A 19,149-nucleotide genomic window follows, 5' to 3' on the forward strand; every position below is an offset into this window, starting at 1 on the left:
GAAAAGTTGTTTACTAGTCGGAATTTAAATCATTTTTTTGGTTGTCTCTATTGTGCCCCCTCCCCTAAATCCGGCACTGGCCTGTATTATATTTAAGAACTTAAACTTATTACATTCAATATAATATATAAGAGTATGTAAATGTAAAATTAATTTCTCAGATCCATATAGATTTGTTTTTAATAAAATTGCGTTATAACAAAATTCTTCGAAGGTAAAATAGCACATTGGTCACAGGTTATCATTGTCGGCGACACCGTGGCGCCTCCTTATCAACCTGCTGCGACATACAAGAGACATTACTCACCGATGTCGATACACTACCGCTATTAGTGAGAACCATAGACCTACAGAACTGGACCTTCTGTAGGTCCATAGGACCCGATTTGAAAGGTAAGATTATTACTAAGACACCTAAATAAGAATGCAATTATATTTTATTGTATAAACAACATACATACTGTTACTATGATTTATTGATTATACTAGTAGTGCAGTATTGGCCTTGTGGCTTCAGCGTGCGATTCTCATTCCTGAGTTCGTAGGTTCGATCCCCGGCTATGCACCAATGGACTTTCTTTCTATGCACGCTTTTAACACTGGCTATGGTGAATAAAAACATTGTGAAGAAACTGGCTTGCCTTGAACCCAAAAAGTCGACGACGCGTGTCAGGAACAGGAGGCTGATCACCTACTTGCCTATTAGCTTCACAAATGATCATGAAACAGTTACAGAAATATGGTAGTAGCGCCACCGATTTATTCAGTTTTAAGTAGCAAATGTGATTTTTGTTCTGAACCTTCAAACTTTTGATTCTAAGTATCCATTCTATGGACTCTAAAACGTATTATATCCATCACCATAAAGGTAACAATGATTGATGTTCCTAAATGGCAAACCGAGCAAGATCGTACATGACAGAGTAGACTAGTTACTGAATGCCGACTGGGTACCCCGTAGTATTACTGACAACTGACAAGCAACAAGAACAACCAAGTTTAATTAATGTTTTTATAAGTACGAAGAATTTGTAAAACTTTTCAGAGCAATGACTTTTTCTGTATTTATCTGAAGTCAACTTGTTTGTTTCATTTCTGGCCCAAGAAAATCTCTTAAGTTAAAACTAGTAACTACATTTCCACTTTTATCAAGCGATAAATGTGGAAATGAATAGGCCATAATCCGTAGAGATTCCAATTACATCCCCAAGCAGGCACTTGCAAGTCGCAACCCGCAAGAAAACCGGAAGCGTGGCCGTCCCAAGCAGACCTGGCGTCGTACAGTTGCAGATGAGGCAAAGAGCCGGAAAGACTTGGAGCGAGGAGAATTTTAAGACCGAACACGATGGAGACTCACTGTGGACGCCCTCTACGCCACCGAAGGATTATAGGATATTAATTCAAGTCAATTCATTTCAAAAACTCAAAACATAACGGCCCATCTAGAAATATAACATATACTTCTATCACATAACAATATGCGCATCCATAAACGAGTGGTTATTGGTTGATGTGTCGCTTACAAATTGCGTATTAAAATCACTGTGCAGGTGTTTATACTATTTCTATGTTATCCCCTTTACAATGGATATTAGATACGTTTACATTATCTATGACAAAAATCACCTTTTTTAGTAAACATATATTGTTTCACCAAGGATATTTGATCAAAATTATCATAAGAATTAACATGACTATAAAAAATATTAAGTTCGATTTGATGAATTTTTAAAAGGGAAGATCTTTTTAACCTTACTTTGACGGATATAATCGGGTTTAATCAATCAGCAATCTAAACTTATAGTGTAATAAATAAATGGTGTTTTATTAAAATGAAATGAATTCGCGTAAATCAAAGTCAATATTTTTATCTTAAATAATTAATATGCTTTTTAAAGTGTATATATTTTCATGTTATATATAACTGTTATTACATTAATAAACTGAAGTTAATATTCGTCACGTTTTGTCAAAGTGTGCTTTTACTGCTATGAAAGGTGGCCGAGCTTTTAACAAAACAATATAATGGATTACAATTCAGCAGGACTACAGCACTACACTGGCTTTGTTCAGTCTGACTGCTTCTACGTACTCTCCTTCTGCCCTTTCCATGCTGGTCTTGTGCCAGATTTGTACTTCATACTTTTTCATATATTTGAGCACCTTATTATAATTAAGTTCATCTGATGTTAAGTGATAGCCCATGAACACTATCAACGCCAGAGGGCTCACGAATACCTTCTTGGCCTATAAAACATATACAAATAAATTAGTTAAAACCTTTTATTGCACGTGTGTCTCTAATAGGTTTTAAGCGACCATTCGTCGGAAATTAAACGGTTCAAAAAAGTTTGAACCTAATTTAAATTCCAAAATAATCCAGAAAATTATAATGACTCTAAATGACTGACAAAAATGTATAGACAAGCAGAGTTTTTGATACGAATCTCGTTCCGTATCTTTAAGCCTTACTGACCTTATTAGATGGGATTTTTGACTATCATTCAAAACTCAAAAAATCAAAATACAATTAATATTTATTATTAGGAAATAAAGCAACTACAAAAAGAATTTTAACTTAAATAAGCAGCCGCAGTAATAGGGCATGGAACGGATATAATCTTGGTGTAAATTTGTTGATTATTTTTAATTATTCTGTGCCTAAAAACCAGAAATTAAATTGGTTCAGCGGGTATCAAATATAAGCCTCAATTCCACAACGGTGTAAATTATTCAATTAATATTCAACATTATTGATAACATAATAAATAACTAAACAACGTATTGAACCCTAAAATGACTTATTAAATCTTGGGAAAAATCTCTAAAGATACGACACTGTGAAGGCTTTTAAAACACAATAAAAAACTTACAAGTTCCTTCAATACAAAAATGCACCTGAGAATGAAGGCGGGACCACTTGACTAATATTCCGAGGAATATAAATCAAAACTTAACGATTACATTTAAATTTACCAATCCATTAACAGCTATGCTAACAATTGTGTACAACATGATCCCAAAATCACGCAATGGATAGTGAAACTGATTATTTCATCTAAAAGTTTTGAATAGGCAACGGGAGGAAGTCGCAGGTAGTGGTAATAATTCGTTTAGATGAAGGTGCGCCCACATTTTTTTCCTATTGTTGGGAAGGCCCACACAGGTGCACTCATATCCTAATTTACTATTCCCGATACGGTACAGGATCTCTGAGATACGACGGACTTAATAGCTCTTTGTAACTAGTAGGTCGTGATAGGATTTCGTTATCGTTTATATTAATATTAATGCCATGGAAAGAGTATAATTTGTCACCGTCATTTTGATGGATGTTTTATCGCAATGATCAGATGCAATATCTAGTTTCTATTGGCTAAGAGGCTATTCAAAGTAGGCTTGTATCCGTCATATAAATTAAAAAGTCGCCTTTTCCACAAACCTTTTTATATTAATTCTTTAATCCAATGATTTTCAGCAAAGATTAGATCTATCTCATTAGGTAAATTGGCCAGTGTCATTAATGAAGTAGTTTTTAGGTTTCTTCCCACAAAAATATATTCATATACAAACTGACTTTGACCAGCCATCTTATTAATAAATATACCAGTAATTCCACAATTGAAAATTTAGCATTTTTAATTTTTTTTTAAACATTTACCTAACAGAAATGTGTTAGATAAAAATATATAAAAAAGCGAGATTCACCTCTTGCTAGCATGCTAGTAACGAATAGGCAATATAAATGCCTTAATTAAAACAGCATAAAACTAATTCGGCATGCCGACTGTCGGCAAAGATACTAGGCAATTAGTTGAACACCCGGTAGATGACATCAGAGTAGAGAAAAGATAATTGAGCAAATTGTTAGACAGAATTCGTGAGCAATCTTAATGGATCAGCATCCGATCAATTAGTTACGATTGTGCATAACCGACTAGTTTTGACGCTTGGAATGTATCTTTCTTTGCTCCTGTAGAAAGTCTTTAAATGCTAAGCTTTTAAAATAACCCATGACATAAGTATTTTTTAATATTGTCCAAAATATTGTAAAAATACTTATGCGATAGCCTCTACTATGAGGCTATGTCGGTAATAGCCGGAGCTGGTTTTAGTGAGTGCTCGGGACCCGGGGGTGAAGTGATCTCACATATCTATAATCTTCACCGGTGCGGGGGATGCAAAAATGCATTTCCACCTGGGACGTAAAAGTCAGGGCTAGATTTGGTGGTCTGGAGGGGCAACACAGGAGCGGAGGCCCCCTAACCGAATTTTTTTTCCAAATAAAATGATTAATTTTATTTCAGTCGAGTTTTTCAATCAGTAATTTATCGTGAAACCGAGTAGATTCCTTTAGTATTTTACAAATTTATAAGAATATATCAAAAGAAAAGTTGTTTACTAGTGTTTACTAGACAGATTTTAATCATACTCTTTCTCTCTTTTGCTGGCTGGCATGGCTGGAACCATGGTAAAAGCTCTGCACATAAAGCAAATTTATATAATTATTTTAATAACTTGACGTTTCCACGATTGGAAAGCACGATGTTAAATAGGTAATAAATACAAATATCCATTAAAAGTTATTTTAAGTCCGAAACCCAGATTTTTTACTTCAGTTAAAAACTTAAAATTGTCAAATTTTTGGTATAAGTAGGAGGAGCAAACGATCCAACGGGACGCCCAATTATCTGCGTGAAGCCATCGCAGCCCATGACCACCAATACATTTTAGTGGGTGCGTTGCTGGTCTTTAACTTAATACTAATCGCTATAATCGCTAAACAAATCAGATGAAATAGATTCTCTTCCGAATATCGAAATGACGCGCCGTCGTTAAAAACTTGCGTACGCTTAATATATTTACTTAATTCGATTTCCAAAAATAACACAAATTAATAAAAAAAACATCGGTAATGACCTTTATTACCGGGCCTAATAAGATTTGATCGTGCGGGTCGGTCATGGACCTTCAATCAAACGATTTGAAACGTTTTGAACGTGATATCATTACTCAAGGAATGCGCGTTAATTTCTATACACAATTATTTGCTAGATGAAATTAGAGTCACACTGAGGTATAAGGAATGTCAATCAAACTACGTAGTTGTTTTGAGACCTTCACTACATACTTACATTATGCCTTCAAAACATATTTAAATTCGCCTTAGAGTTCAATTACTTGTTTCAAATTAATATTGTGTATATAAGGTATAGTAGAAGATAGAAGTCGTGGAGTGGACTGGCATCACATCCGCCGAGGAGCTGTTTAGACTAGCGAAAGTTCAAGTTGTTAACACCCAACTTTTAGTAATAAAGTGGTACCTGAAGAAGAAGTTCTAAAGAATAGGGAATATTATTCGAGTTGAATATCACGACTCATATTTGCCAGCATAGAGTAGTAAAACCTTATTAAGCGTTAACGTGTAATTTTAGCATGTTCATTGGCTTCCAATTTTATCTCTGGTAAACTTTACTTATTGGTCTCAGGCGTAACTTTAATTGAACATTCTGATGCCGTTAGATAAGGTGCCCGTATCATTCATTTGATGACAAAGTATTTTATTAGGTCAACCATTGTATCGGAATTGACTCTAAACTCATGTTTCGGGAAATTTTAGTTAGAGTTGCGTTATTTTCACACTTATATGCCGCCCTACACATCGTCCCTTACGATTTCCGAGTTTAAAGTTCCTTTTACTTAAAGCGGAAATGTTTAACGTAAAACCATGACAGCACGTTCGTTAAATAATAAAGGTAGGCGCCATTTTGGATTCAATCCGTCGTTAGGGCTTGGGAGGTCCATCCGGCGCCGTGCATTTGCATCAAACGCGACGAGAATCTATTATTTTATTTAAAATCAATTAATGTGCTCATCCGCAAACAGTACTTACCTATACACCTTCAAAAACAATATTTTTAGTCACATAGATTTAAGATTCTATAGATGCTATATATTCTAGACATCGCATACTTATAAGACTGAAAAAACCAAAGAATATAAATGGCTGTTCTCGCAGAGCTTGGCTAACTATATAATATAGATAGACGTCATAATTCCTAATCGCTTTTAATTCTATTGATAGTATGGTTGATACCTTACATCATAAAAGTGGACTCAGATATCAGATGTACCGCGAAGAGACTTATATATAATTTTATTATAATTGGTGAACAAATTATAAGTACAGAATCAACGACAGGTGGCCTGCGCACGTGCTGCATCAAATAAAACGCAATGAATGTTAAAGCGTAGGAGTGTATTCGTGTGAAAACAATCTAAAATTTCAATTAATTTCATAAAAATCCACTTTAAGTTGTAAACAATAAACTATAGATTCATGCACCAGAAATTATCACTTACGACTGTTCTCATATAGGAGTTACAAGATACTTTCTGATTCCATATCATTAAGATATTTATTGCAATCTGTGGCTTAGTGTCATTAAGTTTTGATGATAAAGTCGAGGTCATAAAACTTACTTTTGCGTGGCCATACGTCTGATTTCGCTGAGGGCAATTCGCCACCCTCTCTGACTGCCTGACTTTTCATTATCGAGATGTTTTATTAAAGAAGGGCTGCATGCGGTATTTTGAGGGTAGAAATAGGGTTATGTCTATTAGAAACTTTAAATAGCAACATCTTAGGTTTTATAAAGAGATTATGCGCACTGTCTGGTCTCAAAAGTTGTACTATACTAATGCTTACTGAAAATATATCTTAACAACAAATTCAAACATTTAGATTTTTTATAAATAATTTAAAACGATAAAAAGTAAAATACTTCAGCCCTATCGGAGATCAATGCAAAATATTAAGTTACATGGCTTGGTGTGTGTGAGGGTGGAATGTTTACACTGGGATTTAGGGTGCGCAATATTACATTCCTATAGACTATAGACAAAGGGCATAGACATCGTTACGCGTTTATGTAATATGCTTTTATGTCTATGGTTATGGGTTTATCACGCCTTATAATTTTAAGTAAAACTATGACGTTATCACTACGATATAATAAACACATTGTTGATAGCTGTCGACCAAAAAGCTCGCTTCTATTAATATAGATAGATAATTCTTTGTATATATAAAACGTAAAATCGTCTTGACATTCAAAAAAAGATTCACTGTTTCAGTCAATTATTTTTTACCTAACGTTAGTAAATAATATTGCTATTTACGTATAACACAAAGCGGTTGCTTTTGTTGAAATTCTTGTTTTAGCTAAAGTAGTACAAAATCAAGTAATGTCACCACAAAACTCTATGTTTAAAAATATATTAAAAAACTAGACGCTGGTCTTCTTTTATCTAGAACTAGATTAAAATTTATCTATTGGTATAAATTACATTAAAAAAAACACGCTCTGGATTTTCCAAGATATTTTCATCAAGATTTATTTCAACTAAACTACAACTTTATTTACATTGACTAAAGTTTAAATTGTTGTATGTGAAACTAAAACCAATGCCTAGTTTTTTTTATAGTGCATTTTTTAACAGTTTTATTGAACTTAGTTATATTCAAACGCGTTTGTTGATTTCGCTACGTTTCGAATTTCCTGCGTAAAATATTCGCATTTAACTTCCTGACACATTATCATATTATGTTTACTTAAATAATTCCATTTATTCTCATTGATTATATATGTATTATTATTATATGTCATATTCCGATACGATTCGACTCTATCAACATTCGATGAAACAATCAGAATAGTCATAGTTTCTCGAAACTGTCTCACAAAACATAACAGACAATGGCACGCGCCTATATAAAACAATTGAGTCATATAATATATTTACATATTTAAGTTAATCAGCCCTGTAAAATTATATATAAATACCGAGGAAATCGTTTAAATCCGAATTGCGTCTACAATTAGAAACGCAGCTGATTTACTAATATGAATAAACCAATTTATAATATTAGTTAACACCAAAACGAGAAAGAGTATATTATAATTTTAAATAATATAAGCGTCTTAAGAAAATGAATAACGAAATAACTGCCAGAAACATAAGTCTAATTTATGAATAAAATTTGTTCAAAACGAATTATAAGTAATATAATTTTACGGCGCTTAAAACATAAATCTATACTAATTCGGGACTTTGCATAATAATTTGTCACTAAACGTCTAAAATCGGTATAAACCAAATTTTAGTGTTACTAATGCAAATATTTTTATTATAAATTCCCGCCTTATTTATCTCGGCTATCTTCGCATACAGAATTTTGTGTAATAAATAAAAATAAATCACTTTAATTACAATCTTTTAGCTTAGTACTCCTTTGGCTCTTTCTGTCAAGTTGTGTTTGCAATGTGATGAAAAGAGACAAATATTCTCCGGACGACCGTGTTTTGTTCCCTTAAGTCTTTATTCTTCTAAGTACATAATTGAAACTACTGCATAGATTACACCATTTTTATCACTATTTGAATGCGCCCATTACAAGAACTCTGTCACCATTTGATGCCACAGTCAAAGGCTATATTCATTTAAGTATTTAAAATAAATTATCAGCCACGCAGAGCTGAGACAATCCGCTAGTAAAACATAAACGTCAGATAGATATACTATTTATGTGTAATGTGTGTGTGTACTGATTATGCATTGCTAAAAAGAACAAACTATATGCCAACAAATATGCTTTATAATCAAAAAAATATACCGTCAGGCGGTCAGTCTTAAAAACATTAATGCGCAATACCCTACTTCCATACGGATTTGTATTTGCAATGTTTTATCCATATTTAAGTTAAGCCTAAAACCGCTCGCAGCTAGGTACTTGATGTAATTATTGGCTGTACTTGCAAGACCAGTCTGCATAGCATAAAATTTTTCTCATAATCTCAAACGTGAAACGCACGTGCACAAATGAATGTCGACGCTCGCCGTGATTCATGAACAGGCACTTGAACCGCAAAATGTTTAATATATTTTTGTTTTTATTTATGCCACCAGTATCTTAGTAAGCGATATAATTCCTTTTAACTTTACATTTGTACGTTTATACATTAATTTCTAATATTAAACCATACGACATAAATATAATTTGATAACAATAAGCATATACCCTACATAATAACAATTAGTCATGTGGATTAGGATGATATATAGCCTTAAATCTATTTTATAGAATGTCCTGTGTTCTTTAAAAGTTATTTAACATAAAAAGCTTATACATAGTGTTTTTGTACAGGTAGGCATATTGCGTGTAGAGGTAGCAACAGTTGTTATATTTATAAATACTCATAATATTTCTATCGTTATACAATACCAGATTTAAATAAATGTTTATCTCAAGATCGAAACGTGACTCGTATTCGTTATCCAGTCGCACGATTAACCAAAAAAACATTCAGTTTCTTGTTGACTGATGATCCAATAAAGAACGCGGCGTCTCAAAGTGAAATGGGTCCAAATACTCAGGTGCGCCTCAAAAGATACAATGTGAGCCGCGCGGCCAGAAAATAGAATTAAAAGACACCACAATGGACCAAAGCCCTTTTAATGCATACAAATACGAATATAAAATCCCACCAAAACAGTTCAGGTGTTCTCATACAGTAAATGCCAAGGTTACTCACCGTGTACAATGTAAAAAGCAACCAAAAACTAAGTTTTTGTTACATGAATCATGGTAGCCGTTCCTTCTATAGTTTTATCGGGAATTTAATGTCATTCTTACAATAAATATAATTGCTATAATTACTATGTACTATCTTCTTTCTTCAGACGTGGATTCCATGTATGTTGTCGAGGTTTTGGCGACCTCTTTAACATTAATCGTTATATTTTGAATTATAGTCCTGAATCACACGAAAACTATAACAATCCCATTGGTAGTTTTTGAGTAAGAATTCTTTGGTATAAAGATAAGTGAGACCTTGGAAAATAGGTTTAATTATATTAATACAATAGATCATAGGTACGGGTAATTTTATGAGGGAACCATTTACAAAAACATATATACAAATAAATAGAAAAAGAACGCTGTAACAGTAAAATGTAACACCGTATTCATTAAAATATATATATTATTGGATTTCGTAGTGTCTACTACGAAATACCATAAAATACGTATAACTAGGTTCATAATAAAATGTAAACTAGTGACACCTTGCTGAAGTATCTACAGAATAGTTTAACAAAACATTCGTAGCCTTTTAGCTTCTATTCAGTGTCATCTATTGTCAAGTAGATAAGATAAATGATCAGCTGTCTTTATAAAAGTGCCCTCTAGTGTTCATATCTAAAAGTAAAAGTTCTTCAATTTATTTTATTTTTTTTATTACACATGGTAACCCTGAAGTTATAAAAGTCAGCGCCATTTCTATTCTAGCTCTATTTTGATTGGTTAGTTCCTTTGCGCGGGGTTGACTTCGAGATGCATTCAGTTTCGCGTCACATCATTTGCTGTCGGCCATTTTGGGCCTTGTCGTTAGTCAAAGTGAGGTTTGGAATAATTATCTAGCCGCATTGCGGCAATCGGTGATTTCTTCCTATAAGGTACGTTAAAATACAATTTATATTAATATTAATGTCCAATAAATTACCCTATTTCTAAACTGCACTGGGTATCTCCACGATTGATTTTGATATCTATAGTGGTCGTTTAAAAGGTGCTAAATTAAACTATGCTCACCCATTCAAAAGCACAAATCTATTCTGCTTTTGTTAGTTACGAGCTTTACATTGCGACTTTTAATATATAATACTGTTGCCAGGTTAAACTACGCCTAGCACATACTCTATAGTATACTTATTTCAGGTTGGATAACACCGGTTTAGGATGTTTTTGTATAATCTTACGCTCCAGGGCTCCACAGCCATTACTCATGCCGTACATGGGAATTTCTCTGGCACCAAGCAGCAAGAGATTGCTATATCGCGTGGGAAGATATTGGAACTCTTGCGTCCCGACCCAAACACTGGGAAAGTGTATACTTTGATGAAAGTTGAAATATTCGGCATTATTCGATCCATGATGGCATTTAGATTGACGGGCGGTACAAAAGGTAAAATTTTACCACCACGTGGGTTTTCTATACCGGCCGGTGTCTAACCTCTTGTATTGCATTGTCTTGCTCCATGGCCTTTTTATTTCTAATGGCGTGTGGTATAACTAGATGCATATATAATAACCATCACGTCGCACTTGGCAATTTCACTAATTGCTGGGATGTATCATGTAATGGAACAAATATTTCTTATGCTAATATTTTATATCTATAGTGAGAGGATGTTACTCATTCTTTTTCTGTTTTTAGATTACATTGTAGTTGGATCAGATTCTGGAAGAATTGTTATATTAGAGTACATACCAGCTAAAAATATTTTGGAAAAAGTACATCAAGAAACATTTGGTAAATCTGGTTGTAGGAGAATTGTTCCAGGACAGTATTTAGCAATTGATCCTAAAGGGAGAGCAGTAATGATCGGTAATTAATATAAATGTAACCATCGCATATTTAAAATAATTACACATAGTCTAATTCCTCCTTTTTATTCTAATCTAGGTGCAACTGAGAAGCAAAAGTTGGTTTACATTTTAAACAGAGATGCAGAAGCTCGTCTGACTATTTCATCTCCACTGGAGGCACATAAATCTAACACTTTAGTATATCACATGGTTGGTGTTGATGTGGGCTTTGAAAATCCTATGTTTGCCTGTTTGGAAATTGATTATGAAGAAGCAGACTCTGATCCCACAGGTATTTATATTTCTATATTGACTACTTTATCTTTTGTATGAGAGATATTGCAGAAGTTTAAAGTGTTTTATTAGTTTACTTATATTTCAGTTCACAAATGATTATTAGAGGTCCGTGTTTCCGACTGGCAGTGACGCCAAATCCTCTTTGTATGATACTCTCGTAGACATTTATCTTAAAAAAAATATATGAACTCGACTTAATAAATACTTTTTTTAGGTGAAGCAGCACAGAAAACACAACAGACACTTACATTTTATGAACTTGATTTGGGATTGAACCATGTTGTGCGTAAATATTCAGAGCCATTGGAAGAGCATGCTAACTTCCTCATAACTGTGCCTGGCGGTAATGATGGTCCTTCAGGAGTATTGATTTGTTCAGAAAACTATTTAACTTACAAAAACCTCGGAGACCAACACGACATCAGATGTCCTATCCCCAGACGTAGGAATGACTTGGATGACCCAGAACGGGGAATGATTTTTGTCTGCTCTGCCACTCATAAAACGAAATCCATGTTCTTTTTCCTTGCACAAACAGAGCAAGGAGATATATTTAAAATCACTATAGAAACTGATGAGGACATGGTAACTGAAATTAAGCTAAAATACTTTGACACTGTACCTGTCGCAACATCTATGTGTGTTTTGAAGACAGGATTTCTGTTTGTTGCCTGTGAATTTGGGAACCAGTAAGTATTTTAATCAGTCACTTTGCTTGTAGCTCTAATTTTCTTAGGAGAAAAAACTGGTCCAGTATTGTTTCCACCATACTAAGGCACTTGCATGTTATCTTGAGTCATAAGGCCATCCTAATGATTCAAAAATAATCAACATGCTATATAAACTATCTCAGAACCAAGGTCCTTCCCTTGTTATGGGGTGAGTGCACACTGATGTGAGATATACATAGGCCATAACATTACATAGTACATGAAATTTGAATTTCTATCATACATTACATTGTAAAATAAACATAGAAATAAAACTATGGTTTTGTTCTTTACAGTTACTTATATCAAATTGCACACTTGGGAGATGAAGATGATGAGCCAGAGTTTAGTTCTGCTATGCCTTTAGAAGAGGGTGACACATTCTTCTTTGCACCAAGACCACTGAGAAATTTGGTACTTGTTGATGAATTGGACTCCCTTTCGCCCATTCTAGGTAAGAAACGGTACGAAGTATCTATAACTTAACATTTTGTCAAGCACTTCAAATTATTGCACAATGATGTCAATCTTTGTTCCGTGTTTCATCTGAAATACATTGACGAATAATCAAATACTTTATCTGAGATAACATAAAATGAGTGGTTAATTAATATTTTTGTACTACTTTATTAACAAAAAATTTGAATTGTTGCAGCTTGTCAAGTGGCTGATTTAACTGGTGAAGATACACCTCAGGTGTATTTAGCGTGTGGTCGTGGCCCAAGATCTTCTATAAGAGCGTTGCGACATGGTCTCGAGGTGGCCGAGATGGCTGTTTCAGAACTACCAGGGTCCCCAAATGCAGTATGGACTGTGCGGAGGCATAAAGATGGTAAGCTCCTTCAACTTGTCTAATGTTAAATGCTGTAATAAAAATATATAGGATTTTCAATCTATTGAAAACAGGAGCTAATGATTATAAAATTTGGTCCGTGTTACTGACATGATCTGACGCTACCCCTTACCATCTATGAACGCTCCTCATTATCAACAAGTTACTAATAAAACCCTGGTTGTTTGTTATACATAAACACCAGTGGTTTTTATTTTCAGAATCTGCTATCGGCCGTTGAAGGAATGAGATGGTTTCCTCAAAAACAAAGGTAGGCATCGGGGACTTGTTTCTTCCGTGGAGCCTGGCAACAAGAGGATTTTTTTATTCAAAATTTAGACACATTTCCTTGTCCTATTTGTATTTTTCTTTTGGTTACAGACGATTATGATTCTTACATCATTGTGTCGTTCGTAAACGCTACACTTGTGCTCTCTATCGGCGAGACTGTAGAAGAAGTTACGGATTCCGGTTTCCTGGGAACTACTCCAACGCTCAGTTGCCACGCTCTCGGCAGCGACGCTTTAGTTCAAGTTTATCCGGATGGTATAAGACACATTCGCGCGGACAAAAGAGTTAACGAATGGAAAGCTCCAGGAAAGAAATCTATAGTTAAATGCGCTGTTAACCAACGCCAAGTCGTCATTGCGTTGACTGGTGGAGAACTGGTTTACTTTGAAATGGACCCTGTAAGTATTTAGTATTTGTATAATGCATATTGGAATATTTGTTTGTACTATCGACGTGTTTGCTGTACGCGGCTTTCGGGCTGCGTGCAGTGAGTGTGGTACGTAGCTGTACCATACAGTGAGTTCACCACGACGTCGTAGAGCATATCCAAACTCCTGCTTGCAGTCGAGTGCGGAACTCGGCATATTCCATAGCCCAACTGGAGCCGCTTAGGCCGTGAAGGTGGCAAAACCATGCCGTGGACAAACCATTTTAAGATAATTTCATACAAACTTAGCGTGTCTGATGAGAATAAGGTTATGTAAATAAAACAATAAATATTATTAAATTTTCGTATATTTTTAGACTGGCCAACTTAATGAATATACAGAGAGAAAGAAGTTATCATCCGATGTATCCTGCATGGCCCTAGGATCTGTTGCTACAGGAGAACAGAGAGCCTGGTTCTTAGCAGTGGGGCTTACTGACAATACTGTTCGAATTATTTCATTAGATCCAGCTGTAAGTATCGATATATTTTTATTCTTAAATGCATTTAGTGTGATTTATAATGATGACATTAGGACACCACTGAATTTATGTGATTACATCAACCTTAAAATGCGTTATTCTTAAACATATCTGAATATATCAAATAAAAAACAAAAAGTAATACTTAATATAAAATCACTACAACATCGTAATATTGTTTTTAGGACTGCCTTTCGCCAAGATCTATGCAAGCTTTACCAGCAAGTCCAGAGTCATTGTGTATTGTTGATCAACCATTTGAGTCTGGCGCTAAGTCTGCGTTACACTTGAATATTGGTCTCAGCAATGGGGTACTATTAAGGACAACCTTAGATTCTGTCAGCGGAGATTTAGCAGACACCAGGACAAGGTATGAATAGGAGCTTTTTTAATTTTCTTCTATTTTACATGAAAGTTTAATTAAAAACGCTGAATTTTAAATTTTATCCTCAATGATGACAAACCTTTATCGCTCCTTTATCAACTGATAAAAATGAAGATTACATTAACCAGAGCTGAGAGACTTTTAAGAAAAACATAAATGCAATTTCAGTAATATACTTTTCTTAACAAGGAATTTTATTATCAAGGTATTTGGGGTCTCGGCCTGTGAAGTTGTTCAAAGTTCGAGTGCAGTCGGCTGAAGCAGTGCTAGCTGTGTCATCTAGGACGTGGCTTGGATACCAGTATCAAAACAGATTCCACCTTACACCACTTTCCTATGAATGTTTGGAATATGCTGCCGGTTTTAGTTCAGGTAAGCCAAACCAAAAATTATAAATAGTATATTCTACAAATTGTATAGCATTGGTTATTTATGATTTTTTTTTAATAATTCGACGTGTTTGCTGTACGCGGCTTTCGGGCTGCGTGCAGTGAGAGTGGTACGTAGCTGTCCCATACAGTGAGTTCACCACGACGTCGTAGAGCATATCCAAACTCCTGCTTGCAGTCGAGTGCGGAACTCGGCATATTCCATAGCCTAACTGGAGCCGCTTAGGCCGTGAAGGTGGCAAAACCATGCCGTGGACAAACTAGACAGCTTTTTTCATGCTCATTTTACGCCATACACAAAAAGTATTTCTTTGTCATGTTTCTATAACTAAGCTGTCTTAATTTTTACAGAACAATGTACCGAGGGTATCGTCGCTATCTCATCAAACACATTGAGAATTTTGGCCTTAGAAAAATTAGGAGCTGTCTTCAATCAAAATTATGTCCCACTGGAATATACTCCTCGGAAATTTTTGATCAATGGAGACACAAATCATATTATCATTTTGGAGACTGATCACAATTCTTATACAGAAGAAATGAAAAAACAGAGAAGGTATGTGTTAAAACTATTTAAAAATACTTAGATCATATATATTAAAGATCTTACTTAAATTCTGAAGAATTTATAACTTACTAGGATATTTCATCTGATGATAAAAATACACATGTAACTGAATTAATTGTGGATCCTCCTGCAGTACTGATTTTATTAAGTCATATAAAACAACATATACCATCATTATGTAGTTTTTTAAACAAGATTGTTTATTTCAGAGTCCAAATGGCACAAGAGATGCGCGAGGCTGCCGCAGGAGGTGGGCCAGAAGAGCAACAATTGGCCAACGAAATGGCGGACGCGTTTTTGTCTGACATTCTTCCAGAAAATGTATTTTCTTCACCCAAAGCTGGTGCAGGTAAATATAAATTTACAAGCCTTTCAAAATTCTCTCTTAGCCACATTCTCTGGGCAAGAGGAGTATGCATAAAGCGTACTGACTCTAATCGATTGTGGCGACATCAATTCTTTGCATTAATCCCAAATGATTTCTGTGAATCATTTGATTCAAGCATTAGATACATTTATTCTTAAATAAATAATATTAAGATAAACGCCTTATCAGAACTTTGCTGAGAATTTAGTTTCCTTTTTAGGCATGTGGGCGTCACAGATCCGCGTAGTGGACATGAGCAGCGGCGAGGCTAGCACCTTGTGCAAAGTGCAACTGGAACAGAACGAAGCCGCAGTGTCCGTGTGTATTGTGCGTTGGGCAGCCCACGGAGAACACGCAGTTCCGCATTTGGTTGTTGGAGTCGCCAAGGATATGGTGCTGTCTCCTAGGACTTGTACCGAGGGCAGCCTTGATGTTTATAAGGTAATTTGTCTTTCGTAGCGTTTTTTGTATTTTTTTCGCTACAACAAATCATTATACAACAGACTTTAAATACAAATAAAATTATTTTGTTTCAGATATATAACACAGGTAAATTGGAATTAGTCCATAAAACTCCAGTAGACGAATACCCCGGAGCATTAGCTGCCTTCAATGGACGGCTTATAGCTGGAGTAGGTCGAATGCTTCGTTTATACGACATTGGTCGGCGGAAACTTCTTAGAAAATGCGAAAACAGACACATTCCTAACCTAATAGTAGACCTAAAAACGAATAGGCAAAGAATATTTGTATCAGATGTGCAAGAATCCATATTCTGTGTAAAATACAAGAAAAGGGAGAACCAGTTGATCATATTTGCTGATGATACAAATCCTAGATGGATAACCAATACGTGTATCCTCGATTATGACACAGTAGCTATGTCGGATAAGTTTGGGAATGTTGCTATTATGCGGTTGCCGCACTCCGTCACTGATGATGTCGATGAGGATCCTACTGGAAATAAGGCTCTTTGGGATAGAGGTTGGTATTTAAAAATATTGTTGATTTACAGTTATGTTGAAGCAATTTCAATTAAATAGATATTATGATTGCTGAATGCACTAGACCTTTAGTAACTTCTGATGTTACATCTTAAGACGGACGGCCATACAATATTTACTAGAAAAGCAAAATAACATAGTTTAATCAATGTAGCCGTAGAATTTTCTCAGTTGACATGATGATACCACTAAAATTCACACATGCTAGACTAATGATCACATATGATTATTTTTTTTTATCTGAAGTATTTCTTGACATGTGTTGTCACAACTGTTGCACGACGACATCTATTAATAATTGCAACTTTTTAGGATTACTGAATGGAGCATCTCAAAAGGGAGATATGGTGGCAAATTTCCACGTTGGAGAGACAATAACTACCCTACATAGAGCTACCCTCATTCCTGGCGGTTCAGAGGCCCTATTGTATGCTACTTTGAGCGGATCTCTGGGAGTCCTTTTACCGTTCACTTCAAGGGAAGACCACGATTTCTTCCAACACTTGGAAATGCATATGAGAAGTGAAAATTCCCCTTTGTGTGGCAGAGATCATTTGTCGTTTAGGAGCTACTACTATCCAGTTAAGGTTGGTTTTTATACTTCACATTTTCTACTCTACAAAATCTAGCATTCTAAATGTTTAGGCATAAAACGATTAGATCTTGGTCAAATAACCTATAGTTTAGGATTTCTATGTATTCTCCTTAAAATCGCAATATTAAATTTAAAAACGTCCTAATTTTTTTACATATTATAATAACATTGTTTCCTGCATTGTACTGCTAGGGTTTTTTTAGATTGCTGCCTGAGCCAAATTGGTTATAAATGAAATGTCCAACGCTTAAGTCAGCAAGCCAGTCCCGTGGCCGGTATGTGTTAGAGCGTTGGTATAGCGAGCGTCGTGGCGCGTTTTGCGTGCGTCGGCGTTGTGTCGTCGCCGCCCTTCGCCCACGAACGCATGTGCCCGAGAGTGGGACGTGGAATGTTTCACCTCCCTAGTAGTGGCACGAATAAAACAAAAAATCTACATGACAACTTTTACAAGTCCAAATATATTAAAAAATAAATACTATCGTTTTTGTGACCGCGCTATTAACGCACACGTTAAAATCTAACAAAAGCCGTATTTCGACAGTTAATTTTAAAAATAACCTAAATGAAATACTCTCGTAATACCGGAAACATTTTCATACAGTTACGGTTTTGTAACATGTACCACTTTTGAAAATTAGGTAAATTAATATAACTTGTTTCGTTAGATAATTTAAATGCAAAGTAAATTTTAAACAAATTGTTATTTAAGGTAGATATTTATGTAGTTAAATTCTTTAACTAGTAACGAACACAAAGAGTTTCAATATATAAATATTTTGTAAGTTTCGAGTCCACTCAGCTTGCACTTTTTGTTGGCCATGTTTGCATTTTACCAGATGTGTAAAAACAAATCTAGAATTACACAGCAGATTATTCAAAATTTGTTTTGTTTCAGAATGTCATTGATGGAGACTTGTGTGAACAATTTAATTCTCTGGAGCCGTCGAAACAAAAGGCGATCGCCGGCGACCTCGAAAGGACGCCCGCCGAGGTGTCAAAGAAACTTGAAGATATTAGAACTCGCTACGCCTTCTAATTTTAATGCTAGAACTATTTATAAGGAAATAAATAATAAGTCAACTCATGTATTGTTTTAATAATCATTCGTCTTTAAATTTTTATTCATATTTATAATAAATAAGGTAAATTATACCATAAAAATCGTGCCTTTAAACATCCAGTGTGCTGAATATCTGAATGATATTAGGACATATCCATTAATATAATAGGTATTTTAAATATAATAAATACTACTAATATCTCTGATAGTAACTACAGCATTTAATTCATCATATTACATTTCGATAATCATAATTACGTCCTTGAACACGCTCACAAGTTAATCGTTCTGACTGTTAGGTACTAGAATGT

At 34.8% G+C, this 19,149-nt stretch overlaps 1 protein-coding gene across 2 annotated transcripts; it reads left to right on the forward strand.

Moving 5' to 3' along the window:
• Positions 1-10,362: 10,362 nt before the first annotated feature.
• On the forward strand, positions 10,363-18,862 carry LOC123709395 (splicing factor 3B subunit 3). Of its 2 annotated transcripts, XM_045660701.1 has the most exons (17): positions 10,363-10,518; positions 10,781-11,027; positions 11,280-11,450; positions 11,529-11,723; positions 11,943-12,417; positions 12,735-12,892; positions 13,094-13,270; positions 13,652-13,959; positions 14,306-14,461; positions 14,656-14,840; positions 15,061-15,227; positions 15,596-15,800; positions 16,022-16,161; positions 16,400-16,620; positions 16,716-17,163; positions 17,496-17,770; positions 18,674-18,862. In XM_045660701.1, exons 2-17 carry the CDS (start codon positions 10,802-10,804, stop codon positions 18,812-18,814), a joined length of 3,648 nt encoding a protein of 1,215 aa, XP_045516657.1. In that variant the 5' UTR covers positions 10,363-10,518; positions 10,781-10,801; the 3' UTR covers positions 18,815-18,862. The 2 variants fall into 2 exon arrangements, with proteins under 2 accessions (XP_045516657.1, XP_045516658.1); XM_045660702.1 differs by lacking the exons at positions 14,306-14,461; positions 14,656-14,840; positions 15,061-15,227; ... (4 more) ...; positions 17,496-17,770; positions 18,674-18,862 and adding an exon at positions 13,492-13,541 and having other exon boundaries at positions 13,652-13,784.
• The last annotated feature ends 287 nt before the right edge of the window (positions 18,863-19,149 follow it).

This window comes from Pieris brassicae, chromosome 5 (assembly GCF_905147105.1).
Source record: "Pieris brassicae chromosome 5, ilPieBrab1.1, whole genome shotgun sequence".
Lineage (NCBI taxonomy): Eukaryota > Metazoa > Arthropoda > Insecta > Lepidoptera > Pieridae > Pieris > Pieris brassicae.